This window comes from Dermacentor silvarum, chromosome 7, assembly GCF_013339745.2.
Source record: "Dermacentor silvarum isolate Dsil-2018 chromosome 7, BIME_Dsil_1.4, whole genome shotgun sequence".
Lineage (NCBI taxonomy): Eukaryota > Metazoa > Arthropoda > Arachnida > Ixodida > Ixodidae > Dermacentor > Dermacentor silvarum.
The window spans coordinates 88,345,869-88,361,327 of NC_051160.1; the positions used below are offsets into that span (position 1 = coordinate 88,345,869).

General features: G+C 45.7%; 1 protein-coding gene across 1 annotated transcript in view; it reads right to left on the bottom strand.

The window, feature by feature from the left end:
* LOC125947161 (uncharacterized) overlaps positions 1 to 15,459 on the bottom strand; it is a 47,117-nt gene that overhangs the window by 4,415 nt on the left and 27,243 nt on the right. The window contains exons 8-9 of the mRNA XM_049671542.1: positions 1,477 to 1,602; positions 432 to 479 (exon numbers count right to left, since the gene is read on the bottom strand). Of these exons, the coding sequence (XP_049527499.1) occupies positions 432 to 479; positions 1,477 to 1,602 (174 nt within the window). The remainder of the gene's footprint in view (positions 1 to 431; positions 480 to 1,476; positions 1,603 to 15,459) is intronic.

Below are 15,459 nucleotides of genomic sequence, written 5' to 3' on the forward strand. Positions count from 1 at the left end.
TTGAGATTTGTGAGGTAATTGAGGAGGAGCACACGGGTTTCAAGACAGAGATCTTTGCGCCTCACAAAATTTACGGACGTAAGAACGGCGTTCTTCGCTTTTAGTTCAGTAGAGTTTTATGCAATTGTTCTAATGTTCACATGTACAGAGGTGGTGTAACAAAGTCGTCAAATTGTTAAGAGTCTATAAGGTCCCAACCCTGACGGCAAGAAGTAACGGGCAGCAGTTGGTATAATGAGAAGCAGGGCAAGATGAACGATGGTAAAATGTTTCTAAGCTGACTGGCGCATAACAGTGAATCACAAGAACGTTGATTGAAAGAGAGGACCACAACATAAATACACAAATAGAGAAAACAGCCCCTGTAGCTCTTTAAATAAATGTACTTATATACTATAACAATATTTTGAGCCTGCTGATACATGACTTACTCGTGCTTTGATTGGGGTAAAGGTTTCCTTCCTTGGCATTCCAGATATCTATAGAATGGACGAATACTCTTCACTAGTCTTTGTACAAATTAAAGCAGACATCAATAATCTCAAATGACATAGAATCGGGCAGTGTAACGCGTTGACAAGTTAGTTGGCTAAAGTGCGAGCTTCTCGCATTAACGAAGATAGCATTATAAAGGATACATAACATGCAATTTACAGCCGGAAGTGTTATTCTACTTTATTTTGACAGATGCTCAGACGACTTGCGCAAAGCATCTTTACAGATTCCTAAAGTTTTCTCTTCACTTAGATCTTGTGAAAATGCGAAGTCAAAATTACACACAAGTTAGTAAATGTAAGATATATATTTAAACTCGCTCAAATTGAAATAACTTTTCTTTGCTATAGGGTTACAGCTAACCAAAGTCAAGCATGTTGTACCGCAAATTTTGTGAACGCTGTACCATATAAATGAAAACGCACGTGTTTAAAATCAGATAGGGTGCACGATACCATTTGTATCGTGCATTGTAAGATATGTAGGTGGGCCAGCGATTGCTCAGAAAATTTTGACGGCGCAGCTTTAATTTACCTACAGACTTCGCACTGGCTTTATACTTCATGACTGTCTAGTGCGGTTGCCGCTGTGGTTGGCACTTAAGCATTACTTTTTATTCCGGTGGGAAGTGAGTTGTCTAAGTAGTTTCTTTCCTTGCCGTTCTTTTGAGGATTGTGTGTTTTCACAGTCACTACACCATGACAACATGGAAATCGTGCCTAAAATACTCGTACAGATTACAAAATACATCGCCCATTTTTAGATGTTTCATTGATTCAGACTGCATTCGCTAGGAAGAATAACATGATAGTAGCAATAAATAGGTTTTGTGAGGCCAATTAGGCGCATTATAGAAGTTCTTTCACGACATTTATGTTGAAGTGCGCACGCACGAGCTCTTTCATCATTGAGCGTTTTATATGAGAGGATCCTACATTTTTGCACCGAACAGTAAACATTCCATTTATGTACTTAACTCACCTGATAAAACATGTGCTCTACAGAAACAGTTGTGCGGTTGACGGTGCCCACAGAATGATCCATTGAATCCCAGCTGCATGCATTCATATAGACAGTCGTCATTTTTATTCGGACAGCCGTATGAGTCTGAAAGAGATAAAAAAGTATGTTTTGTCATTCTGAATCTGGGAATTAGACCGGTTTCGGTAGGAAACGTTTTCTTTCTAGACACGAGTAAATAAAAGAAATAGTAATGAAGGAATACATAAAAATATAGAAGAGGGTTAAAAATGAGAAATCTCGTGGCAACAGCCCGATATTAGGAGCGCTTATGTCACGCTGACTGTTCCGCGATAAGTTAATCGCCAGCGTTGATGCTGCATTTCAAAGGGTTGTAACACTGCAAGAAAGGGGCCGGTAAGTTAATCGAGTTGTGGAGAAGGCACTGCTAACCCACCGGTAACCTCTTCCACTTAGACAATGGCTTGAAATAGCGCCAGCCGCACCACGCACCACAGATGTACTGAACCGAAATGTGGAACGTGTGGCCAGACACTTGCTGGGTGAACCGCCAGCGCAATCAACTCCCCCTCCCCCCCCCCCCCTTCACTACATGTCCAACTTCCTTCACCCACTCTTGTGCGGGAATTGGAAGTCCGGACATTGACAGCAAACCTAGCGGCAACGCAGAAGCCCACTTCCCTGCGTTTTCGAAAAACACCACCAGTGATGGTAATTACTACCCCGGCGGGGAATAAAAAGACAGCGTGCGGCCTGCCATGTGCCTCAAAAATGGCATGATCCGTCGTGGCGCCACCAGTCAAAGACTGTAGTCTGGGAACGGTGTAGAAAAACGTGCGGAACGCCCCAGGAACGCCGTCGCCCGTGGGAGCCGACACGTCCCATCACCCGCAAGTAACGCCGTTCGGGCCAGCCAAGCGGCCGCGAATGCAACTACGGCTGGGACGCTCGATCCCATTGCAGTCCGCACGAGGCCAGCGGTGATGCCGGAGCAGTCACATAATTAGGGTCCCCACAATAACCTGCGCAAGTGGTCCTTTGGATATCAGCAGAAAAGCTACGCGGAATGTACTCGCTAAGCCATTATCATTAACATCTACCGAGAGCGAGGTTTCACAGATTTGAAGTAACATTAGGCGATAACTCCTTACTTTGCCTCCTTCGGCTATATCGCCATTTTATAATTAGTGTTAAAGACGTACTTGTTTTCTTTAATTCGGCCACTTATAACTTTCTGAGTGCCACAGGAAAAATGCCTTGAAGTTTTTGACAAGCCGTCCATGCAAGTGCTTCACGTTATGACAATGCGTAATAAATCCTGCCTATAGGATCTTCTTCCGGAGGGAATGAAACAAATGGTGAAGTACCGCGAAACTATAAAGACACTGCGCTTGAAGATCGCTTTCAGTCGAGAATAAAGATGAGCTATTCGTACCAAATAGCCAGAATTTACAACGGGGTGCCGTAACTGCGTCCTTGAATGCGGTTTATGATCATGTTTTCTTTTTCGACCACAGGGGTGGTTTAGACAAGACATGGACACAAGAGCACTATAACCAGTCATGATACCTTATTTTACGAATGAACGCCCTTTCCAATCTAGACGATCTTTCAGATAGGGAAATACAGCATGAATTTTTTTTTTGATCCTGGGTACACATATTCACGAGGATATAATGAATGGGGCCCTACGTGAGCTTCATTGCAGTCCTGGCCGCGTGGTTAATTGTACACCTCGTGGCTGGGAAGACGTTGGTTCAAACCCGCGCTGTCGTCGTTTACGCATCGCTTAACTGAATAGGCACTGCTTTCACGGACCCGACACTCGGCTTCCTATAAGACTGAACAGTTTGTGAAAAATGAGCGCGCACCATGCAAATTTCTTCGAACCCTGCGGTCAGAAAAATAAGAAGCACCAGGCGTGGGGACACCTGTAATAATTATAACAACCGGTGGGTTTTATGCGGCCTGTAGAGTCGAACCCACTGCTTCACGCGCATGGGGCAGGTGCTCTGGCTCAGTTGGTGGCTATAGGTCTACCATAAGAAAGCCGGGTAGATCTATATTTTCCAGAACTGGTACTGTAATTTTTGGATTTTTTTACGTGCCAATGCCTAATTAACCCATTAAGGACCATTTTCATTTGTAAATAATTAAAGAAACACAATGTGTTCCTTTGTATGACATTCCGCTAAGAAGGGTCCTGCCTATCGACGACCACACGTCAGTAGTTTTTTGTCAGCTGCCTGATATATTTGAGCTACTCATTGCCAAATTTGGAGAAGTGCTGAACATAGCAGGTGCTGCTGTACGTGCGCCTTCTGTATTTTTAAAAGCGAAGCTGCTAAAGCTGGAGAAGAAACGTCTGAAGTCCGTAGAAAATTCGGCGCTGTTGCCTAGCAACACTCTAAGCCCGGTAACACATATTGTAACTTATACGCGGTTTTAACTCATAAAATAAAGGATACAACGTGCTCATTTTGGTGTTTTGATTTTTTTCGATAAGTTTAGAGGTTACAAGACCCGACATACTAAGGCAATATAGGTTACGAACCCCCTTTATGGGTTGCGTAAAAAAAAAAGTTGTCGCAGTTTCACCTGAAAGGTGAAGCATCAATTGCGATAGCAAATTTGTAGAGAGCTATACGGAGTAATGATATTAGCTTTATCAGCTGTATAAACTTGGACATGCAGCAGCACCGGCAACGCGCAGAACTGTTGTCGACGCCGTCGGCGTTTTGCCCGCGTTCGCTCAAAATGCGTGCGGCGTTGGTGACTGTTGCCGGAGCCTGTGATATAAATAGGCACTTGGTGCCGCAGCTAAACGTCGCCTCCCTTCCCTCCCCCTTCCCCCCCTCCCCCACGGCGTCTCGCGCATCGGAAGAAGGCGCGTTTGCTCTACATATATGGTGATTGTAAAGGAGGAAAGAGACGCCTACTTCTGCAGCCCTTAAGGAAGCACGGCGCAGAACGCGCGTTTGTTCTCCGCCGTGCGTTCACTCCCCGTGAAAGAGCGCGTCCTTCGCGCCCTTTCACTCGCACATACAGCGTTCGGCAGCGCGCGGTCACGATTTCATCTCCATTGACGTCATACGGAACCTCACGGCGACGGCGACGGCGACGGCGACGCCGACGGCAGAAATCTGCTTTTGAGTGTCCATATAATTGCTATCGCAATAAAATCCAGTGCGTAACCCTTACGTAGTAACCTATACGCGGCGGCGCGAAGTTTCCGTGCTAGGAGAGCGCTAGAGGGACATGCGAGTTCCCTCTTGAAGATTGAAGAGCAGACGCCATTTTTCCAGCGTCGTTGTTTCATATTTCTTGCTGCGTTGCTTTTGCGCTTGATGGGAGATGGGTTGATTTGGCGCCTTGACGGTTGCACGTTTCCCGCCTTGTTCATTACTTTTTTGCCATTTGGATATATTAGCTGCGTACCAACAAGGATTTGTTTGGGATTGTACACGGCCGTTGCAATGAGCAACAGTGTGACTGCTAGCAATTTACGGTCTCTGGTCCATCAACGATCAAATGCGAGTATTGTGACCATTGCCCCGGCGTGCACGGGAAGAGAACTCGAGCTTGGTGAGTGCTTTTTGTTAAAACTGCATGCGCGTGCGTATAGCATTTCGAATGGCTGCGGTGTTTACGGGCTCTGTTGGTCCTTGCGCTGGATTTATATCTGTTAAGTGAATTAATCCGCGGAGAACGTGGTGCCACGTTGCTTCTGAGCACATACCGTGCGGGGAGGTTGTGTGCGCGCGCGCTTTGGTAGTTTCACCTTAGCGACCTTGGTGTTGCCGAGGCTCTCCGCGCGCGAACATTGTAGGTGTATTTCACTGTGCACGTTGGCCGTCACTTGCGGCTCCTGTTTCGCGCCGTAGCCGTGGCGTGTGTCTACGCGACTGCGAGGCGGGGGCACGCGATTGGTCCAGCGCAGGCCCAGACCAACGGCACTGGTGTGGAATTTGCTTTGAGCTATTTGTTTGTAAACAGCGAGCCATTCCGTGTGAAACGTGACGAGAATACGCGTACGTTTCCTACCCCGACCCGTGTCCGTGGCCTATCGTGGTCGCGTTTCTTCTCTGCTCCGTTTCGCGCTGCGTGCTCTTCATCTCGTGCGACCTGCACTGTGGGCACGCAATTGAGGACGGGACAAGTTGCTGTTCACTTGGCGTGGTGAGCGATAAGAAAAAACAACCGATGAATGGAAATCCGCATCGCTTGTTAGCCCGCATTGAAGTGCTGTACCATGGGCACCCATTTCGCGCAATTACAGAGAGTTTGTGAAGTGCGGCTTCCTGCGGCTCGTCACAGATGCCGGCTCAACGAATTAGCGCGCTAACTCGCATCGTTGTCTTCGTCGACAGATGTTGGGTGTAATTCGCTTGACCTTTCTGTGTCAGTGTAACCTTTTTTGTTGTTCTTGAATAACGTGCAATGCTGAATACATGAACGGTTACCCGTTGGCGAGATTAGGATAGCACTAACGCCGGAGTAATTGATGAGGACTCCATGTTGCTTTACAGTGCACAGAACGAGAGCTGTATAGATACACTACGGAAATCTGTAAAAAATTATTCACCAATTAGCCCAGCAGTGGTTGTTTCAGTTGTTTTAATGAGATAACTGGCTGTTTGTGAGTGTAAGATTATTTTATGCTTAATTTTATAACTTGCAGAGCCGGTCAGCACAGTAGTAAGCACTGCTATGTGCTACAACGAAAGTATGAGAGGTACATGAGTCACTGTTAATAAAGTGCGTTTCCGTTCCACAAAAGGTGTGTGCTCGCAGCGTGCTTTAAAGGGGCCCACAAACAGTTTTTGAACACAGTAAAAAACATTGACAATCTGTTAACGAGGCTCCTGTGAACATGTGAGCCAAATATTACTGCACGGCATGCAGCAGGGAGTTTACAATCTCGCGTCAAAAGCAGTGAACAGTCAGTCGCTTGTCCTCGCTTCTACAATGCTGTCAGATCAAAAACAGCTATCCACCATTGTGATTTTGTGAGTGCGAGAGCATTCTCAGTAATACACAATTGCCAATTTTTAGTTAAGTAACTGAAAAATATATAGGTCTGCGATCTCGGAAAGACGAAGAAATCATTTCATCTTTGCCCAGCGCATAGCTCGTCTGCTGCGTGCGGCCTTCGAAATGGTAGCAGCGTGCTGCGTAGTGTAGCCTGTCACGGCCTCGACGAGGTGCCGCGACAAGCTTCATCAGCAAGTCACTCTATTCAGTAAGTCACATCGTTTTGTTCTCTGGTTTTCTGATGTAACTGTTGATTATCACGTTATTACTGTGTTCTTGTTCTATAAATTTATTGAGCTCCTAATAAACACGTTATTGTGAGGTAAAAATGAACTTCATTGTCTCGAACGTTTTCAGTGAAAATCAGATAATTACCAGTTGCAACACAGCCGAGGGCCGATGGCAGTATGACGCGCTTGGGGAGGCGCTTTTAAAAAAGTACCCCCGGCTCATGTGGGAGGATCCGAAAGCAGGCAGCCGTATTGAACAGACCCGACGGCGTGTATATGTAAGTCACAGACTAAGCACAAAGTAATAAGTGCATTCATGTTCTTCTTGGTCAAAAGAACCCTGATACATCTTCCGGAATATTAAATTTATTATTTTTTCCTAAAAATGAAGCTTATCATGACAGAACACATTTTAAACAGTATAGAGAATGGCAGTGTGTATTTGCCATTTTTTGTTTTATTTTCTGTGTTCAATTTACCAAACTTCTAGGTCATAAAAGAAGGGCTCAATGTTTTTTTTTTGTTTTTGTTTTTTTACAGAGTGTGTTCATACGAAGACCATCAATTGCGCGTAAAGTTAGAAGGCACAGGGATAAGAAGAGATCAGCGCCTGTTCCAGCCTCCACAGACATTCTTGCTATCACAAGTGAACGTGCTACCTCTGAGTTGCAGGTTTGTTGCAGCACATTTTGACAAAATATTGTGAAGCGCTTGGGGTTGCTTAACGTTATGCAAATAGGTTGGGCTTTGATACATTTGGAAGGAGGAACATGGTATTTACAAATCATTTACGAATTTCGGGCATTGAATTCATACACCTTCAGTGGTGTACATGACATGGAAAGGATAAAGCACCTTCTTCAAATAACCCTTTCCGAAAGGTGCAAGGTACAGTTGGATCCTTTGCCTTCGTACTTTTTGGTGGAAGAAATTGTAAGTACTGTGTTGGTATAGTTCTAGTGTGGAAAAACTACATATTTTTGTTAGGCTTTTCGTAATTATTGTCAATGATTAATTAGAAAATTTGCTGAAACGACTGGTGAAATACCCACCCTAGAAGATAAATATTAATTGCCTTTTGTAGAGCTTGAGCTTTACCCAGCTCTGCTCTTTCTGAGTTTTAAGTTTAGCACCTATAAATACAATATAGCAATCACTAAAAGAGAGCATATTTATGACATACAGAAACGGCCATTATAGAAGGAAGTGAAAGGAAGGTGTTTGCTAAAAAGTTCATAAGAAGTTTACCCAAGTTTTACACATCAACTGCCGTTCATTATATATAATCACTTCAACCACTGTTCTCTAGTGTTAAGTTTTCGGCAGTGGACAAAGAAGCTAAGAAGTTTTGCTATTCGATTGCCAGTGGGACATTGTGAAATAATGTTGATGGTTAGCAGTATGCTTATGGTACACAATATGTATTACAATATCATAAATAGAAGTAGCTACTCTGGAATATAACGGGTAGTTACGAGAAGCCAACGATTTACTTTTATTTTATTGATACTTCTTGTAGCTGTGCATTGAAGCGGAACTAAGGTTTTGTCTGAGCACAACTGACTTGGAGAAAAAAAGTGGTCAGTGCCCTGAAAGTTTTCACGGAAAGCCAAGGACACGAGTGCACACTTTTGAACCTAATGAACCACTTACAGCGAAAGACCACATATGCTCTGATAAATGAGGTATGTGCATGAGTCAAACATGTTAAAATGTTTTACAGAGCAAGTTGCAAAAAAAGAATCTAATTTCCAATAGCTTGATGGGTACAGCAGAAAATTTAAAATGCTATATTTAACAATGGTAAACTTACTTGGTAAAGTATCTATGTAAACCAAACTTTTTCTGCAGGGCTGTTTGTTAGTGAGAACAGTTCATTAGGTTTGTTCTTTCGCAATTGTCTCATCGTGTAGTGCTTCACACCGTTGTACGTATAACACATGCATTGTTTTTTGTTTTCATGATTTTACACTTGTATAGATGCCATTGCCTTCAGGAGAGTTTGCTTTAACTGCTCCCCATATATTCACCTGTACGGAGGCAACCTGTATTTTTGGTGGAAGTCACAAAGAAATTATCCAAGTCACTACTGGCGGTCTGGAGCGTGCCCTCATTCTCTGCCTTTTGGTCTACGACATTAAGAGCCTTCGGTACCCTTATGCTTTTTCCCAAATGCTTTTGCTAACTCAGAAGCTGGTATTGCCATGTGAAGTTGTGCCTGCGGGAGCTACATGCAAGCGCTTGAAGAGTTTTCTTGCATTGTAAAATAAAAGGAGTATTGCTTAAAAGGAGGTAATTTAAAGAAGTTATTTTTTAGTCTAGTCCGATATAATCACTGTTGCTTGTCAACATCACTTGTGTCTTATCAGACTAAGTCATGCCAAGTTAATATTCCTGTTTATGATTTCCTGAATAAAAAATTATTCCATTTCATCCCTATGAACTCTTTTTTTAAGCAGATCACACATTTGTATGCATATGCAGGAAACCCAATGTACATCCTTTTGAGCTGCAATATATGGTGAGGGAGAATTCTATAGTGCCATGCAATATTGCACTGCCATTACAGCCAGCTTAGTAAAGTACGTGAAGGGCTATTTAAAACTAGAATCCCGAACGCTTAATGTATATACTTCCTTATAGTTGTAAAATACATGACTTCTTTTTGCCAATCTTTCTTTAAACCTCGATGCCAACCCAAAAACTGCGAACTATGTATATGTGCCTTTAGAATAAAAGAGACTACGTTGAAAATAGAAGCATTGTTTATTTCCAACACCGTCGACTGAGGACCTCACTTCGTCAGAAAAAGGTAGTTAAATGGTGCTATACATGCCTCATTTAACTACATTTTCAAAAAGACTGGTCCACAGTCGAAGCTGTTAGAAATAAATAACGGTTCTGTTTTCAACACAGTACCTTGTACTATTATATATATATATATATATATATATATATATATATATAGATTGTACAAGGTACTGTGTGGAACACAGAACCGTTATTTATATCTAACAGCGATATATATATATATATAGTTAGCAGACGTGTAACCTGTAAAGTGGTTCATACACACCACGTAATCCGAAAGGTTACATGCTGTCCTGTATACTTATCCTAAGGGTTTCAAATGTATAATTTACATTTTAAAAAGCCTTAAAATATAAGTATACTAGAATTTGAAAATGTGCACCTATAATAGGGGTTACGGGGCTTAGAGTGAACAACCAAGCCACAGCTGCGCACCACCTGGCTCAACCTCGCCTAGCCGCGCATGCACCGAAGCAGTAGCGATGACGTCGCCTCGAGTTGCCTACTAACCACCGGTGCAGGTGTGCGCTCGCTTCGCCCGACACAGACGCGTCTCCGCCGAGCTGCCACCAGTTGCGCGCAACTGCGCAATGCGCAGTGACCTCGTCCCGGCATGTCGTACGCTGGGCGCCGCCCGTACACTGTGCATAGTGTTTGTACCACTTCCCATACGTGTGCTCGGACTGCAAATGCTCGCGAGGCGTTCCCCGATGCCACGGACCACGAGGAAATGATGATATACTTCGTATAACTTAGCATCACTTGGCATTACTTCGCATAACTTAGCATCACTTCGTATAGCCACGACTAGCTAGGACATGACAGCAGCCCATGTGCTACCGGTAAAGTAACTGTAATGAAGGGCTTGAGTGCGTGATTGTTAGGCTATAAATTTTGTGCACTCTTTGCTTTGTTGACATGCACAGCCAAGGTTAAAGTAAAAAAAGAAAGACAAAAAGAAATAAAGACAGAAAGACACAGCGGGGTTAATAAATTTCACATTGGTTTTGATCTTCTGGAATCTATGTTCGCTTATTATGTACAAATTTTCATTATGAATGAAAATTGCTTCTGCAGATTGACACTTTCGCACTGCGTGGAGGTCAGTCTTTTTCCAGCACGAGATGTGTATATAAAATGAAAACGTTGGACTTTTACTTTTTAACGAGTTTTGGCTGACTGAGAAATGGGCCAGCTTTAGTTGATCGTCTTCAAAGCACACGAACAAAATTAGCGAATAATGGTGCCAGGAAGTTATTTTCTCCATGCTAACGCCCACTATATCTGCGGACTAGTTAAACCGTAACCCTAAACTTAACCACAAGTTAGGAATTTCAAAGCGACTACTTTCACGACATGACGAAATGTAACATTTTAACAACGAATATTGGTGCATAACGACGGTTTGCTATATAAATATTTCTCATTATAATTGCTTCGCGCTGGTGTGCACGATAGGTGCCGAGGTGATTGAAAAAACGAATATGATCCTGCATGATAAACGCGGCAGAAAGAAAGCGCTTGCTAAACACGACACACTTCAGTGGGTTCTGCTCCATGATTTGGCCAATGTCGCCGTGCGGCCAGCGCACCTGCAAGAGAGCACGAACACGACCCGCTTGCATGCGAAGTGGGAAAGGAGGGCTTCCGTGGTAACCCTCCTCCTCACGTCTGCGTGCCCTCTCCCTCTACCTTCTGACCTCATCAGTGACGATTTGATGACAGAGAGCGATGGGCTGACAAGGCAAGTCCCCGTTTATTATTCCGTGCTCCTTTTTATAGTACACATTCTGGCCAGAGTTGCCAGACCATATGACGATACATCATCCTTCCTTAGGGCACTGCAGTAAACCGACTGTAGTAAACAAAACGCCGAAACTTCAACATAGACATGAACAACAACAAAAAAAGAAACAAATTACACTCGATAAACTACACAATTTGTTCGAAGTCCTTTGCGTATGACAGCTTCGATGGCGGGCGCTTGATGCGAGTCGATCTTCTAGAACTCTGTCCCGTATCACTGCACGCCCCTGCCACACCTTTGTCATTTGCCTGGTTGCCACCTTCCTTGGGTTCTTTGTCCTGCATCACACTCGGATGGTGAACAGTGGTTGATGACGTAGCATTGTCGGTAGCTGGCATCATCTCTGGAAGGTCAACCATGCTTGCTCTGGTTGAGCCTGGCTGGAAGACACTGCTCGATGGAGGACCTGTCGACTGTGATTGCCCTGCATCCTGCGCATGCACACCTTCTTCATATTCCTCATCCGTGTCTCGCAGCATGAACCTTTCCTGTGTTTTTAGGATGTGCTGCCTGTTTCGTCTTATGGTGCGGCCTTCTTCGGTCCTTAGCATGTAAGACCTGGGATCGACGCGGTCTTGAACTGTGGCTTTGATTGTCCACCCAGAGTCATCTAGAATGCGCACGGTGTCTCCGCTGTCCAAGACTGGAAGTGAGGAAGAAGCCTTGGGTTTCTGCACGTGCTTCTTCACCTCTGCCGCAGGTTGCACAGCGAAGTCCGGCAGCCGTCCACGCAGCCGCCTCCCCATCAACAACTCAGACGGGCTTTCGCCGCCTTCCAGGGGAGACAGACGATAATTCAGGAGAGCCACCCAGAACGCCTCCCTGGCGTGCTTCGTTTTCTTCAAGAGGCGTTTTACGACCTGCACTCCCTTTTCAGCCAGACCATTCGCTCTCGGGAACCTGGGACTGGAAATCACATGTGAAAAGTCACACACCCGCGCAAAGTTATGAAACGCACTGGAGGTGAATTGCGGGCCCCCGTCGGTGTGTATCTCCAGCGGAATGCCGTGCCTTGCAAACATCATTTCAAGTTTTCTGATGACGCTTTCACTCGTCGTCTGTGTCAGACGCTCTACTTCCGGATAATTTGAATATGCATCATACGCTACCACGTACGAAACCCCCGAGTGTTCACACAGATCTACTCCAACCCTTTCCCACGGAAAACTTGGGGCAGGGCTGTTGATGACCGGCTCAGCCGGTTGGCGATATGCAAACTGGCAGCACGTGCTGCACTTCGCACTCAACTGTTCGATCTGTTTCTGCATTCCCGGCCAATACATAAGAATCCTTGCTCTTGCTTTCGTTTTGTTGAGCCCGAGATGCCCCTCATGCAGGCGTTCCAGCATTTCCCTGCGCAGTTGCCTTGGAATAACCACTTTGCAACCCGTCATTAATACTCCATCAACGTACGACAGCTCCGATTTTACTGCAGCGAATGGACCCGTTATTTGACCTTGTTCTAGGCATGTTATGACTTGCCTCAGCTCTTCGTCTTGTTGCGTCTCTGCCTGCAGTTTTCTTTTCATCTTGTCACTGACGAGGCTTTCCAGGACTTGAGCAGCGTGCACGCTGACGCCCTCATCTTCGCTTGGCCGAATGTCGTCTTGAGCTGGGATCCGGGATAGAGCATCGGCTAGTAGCAGTTGCTTTCCTGGCACAAAGTGCAAGGTAAATTCAAAACGCATTAGTCGCAAGAAGAATCGCTGCAGACGAGGAGGCATTTCACAGAGTTCCTTTTTTGCTATTGCCAATAGAGGCTGATGATCAGTCTCTACTGCTATCTTTGTGCCAATAATGAACTCGCCAAACTTCTCGCACCCAAACGTCATTCCCAGCGCCTCCTTTTCAATCTGAGCGTATCTTGTCTCGGTTTCCGTGAGCGCACGCGATGCATACGCCACTGGCCGCCAGCCTTTATCATGAAGCTGCATCAGCGCGGCTCCCAACGCATTCCTTGAGGCATCGGTGCTTATCTTGATTTGTTTCCGTGGGTCGAAAACTGCTAGGACGGGTGCTGACGTTAGCAACGTGCGAATACTTTCCCACTCTTTCTGGTGAACGCTGCTCCATTCGAAACACGCACTTTCACGCATTAAACTGCGCAGCACCGCTGTTTTTTCAGACAAACAAGGGATGTACTTTCCGAAATAATTCACTGCGCCTAGCATTCTTCTTCCTGCTTTGACGTTGGGGTTGGCATGTTGGCGACACACTTCACGAGCTCTTCGTCCGGTTTGATTCCTTCATTCGAGATAACGTCTCCAAGAAATTTGATTTCTTGCGAGCCAAATATGCATTTCTCAGCGTTGAGCGTGAAACCGGCTGAACGTATTGCTGTCAGTGCTGCCCGTAAACGTCGGTCGTGCTCTGCTTTTGTCGTTCCCCATACCAGCACATCGTCTATGTATACGCGCACACCAGGGACCCTGTCTAATGCGTCACTGATTTCTCTCTGAAATATTTCCGAAGCAGAACTTAGACCAAATGGTAGTCTCAAGAATCTGTATCGCCCGTACGGGGTACTGAACGTACAAATTCTTGAGGACGCATCGTCCAACGGTATTTGATAAACCCCCGATTAGCGTCAAGTTTGCTGAACCACCTGGCTCCTGCTAAATCTGCCTCGATGTCTTCCCTTCTGGGAAGCTCGTACCGTTCGCGTTTGATGTTCTCGTTTATGCGCCGCGGATCCATGCAGATTCGAATTCCTCCGCCCTTCTTTTCAACAATGACCAGTGGACTCACCCACTCTGCCGGTTCCTCCATTTTCACGATGATGCCTTCGGCTTCCATGCGCTCCAGTTTCTTTCGCAAAGGGGCCTGTCTCGCGTGTGGCACTCGCCTTGCTGGCACCGCTACCGGCTTGGCTCCGTCTATCATTGTGATCCTGTAGGGACGTTTGACACAGCCGAGACCTTTGAACAACTCCGGAAATTCTGCCGTTATCTGCTCTCCCAGACTAGTTTGCCTTGAAATGGCGTGGGCGCGTGTCACCAAGCCGAAACACTCGCAGGTTGAAAGTCCCAACAACGCTTGCTTGCCTTTCTTGACTATAAAGAATGTGACCTGTTGCACTTTGTTGCCCAGTCGCAGTGGCAATGATGCTGTGCCGAAATGCTCAATCACATTTCCTTCATAGCTTGTCAGAACTGTCTTGCTTTGGCGCACTTTTGCAGCTGTTTTGAGCCTTGCGAACAGCGAGTGAGGCAGCAAGTTTGCCTGCGCACCAGTGTCGACCTTGAATGTCACTGCTTTTGTGCCTATTGTTGCATCAATTGTCCAGTCGCGACCCACCGTACTTGCCACGCCGCTTATTTACACAGCCAGAATTTGGAATTCATGTTCAGAATCTTCGTTTTCTTCGCGTGCTTCACGGTCCACCTCATTAACTTTCCTTGCTCTGCAGCAAATGGCAAAATGGTTCTGCTTACCGCAGTTTCCGCACGTCTTTTTCCAGGCTGGACACTTCCTAGGTGGGTGGACCCTGTTGCAATAGGTGCACTGATGGGTGGACTTTTTCCTAGGTTCACTTCGGTCCCGTTTGTCCACTGCACAGGCCTGCGCTGCTTGCTGTTTCTGGTCCCACAGTTGGTCGTGGCTGGCTGCCAGCTCAGCTGCTTTGCAAAAGTCTATAGCCTTGGAGAGGCTTAAATCCTTTTCCCTTAGGAGACGGGACCTGAGCTTCGTATCTTTCGTTCCACACACAAGATGGTCACGCACCATTGAATCCCTCAGGTCTCCAAAGTTGCACGTCTGCGCCGCTATCTGTACATCTCTCAGGAATTGTTCGAATGTTTCATCTTGCTGCTGCGAGCGGGAACGGAAAACATACCTTTCGTACGTTTCATTGCGCTGAGGCGTGCAGTACTCTTCGAATTTTCGTACGATGAGCTCGTAGTCCTCCTGTTCCGCTGGAGCCAGCTGAAATGTGTTGTACACATCAATGGCCTCTTGTCCAGCGACGTGTAGGAATACAGCCGCTTTTTCCGCACTTGTCTTGCTGTCCTTACCCGTCGCTTTGAAGTACAGCTGGATGCGCTGCTTGAACCTTTCCCAATTTGCGGCGACGTTCTCCGAGAGGACGAGTCGGTCAGGGGG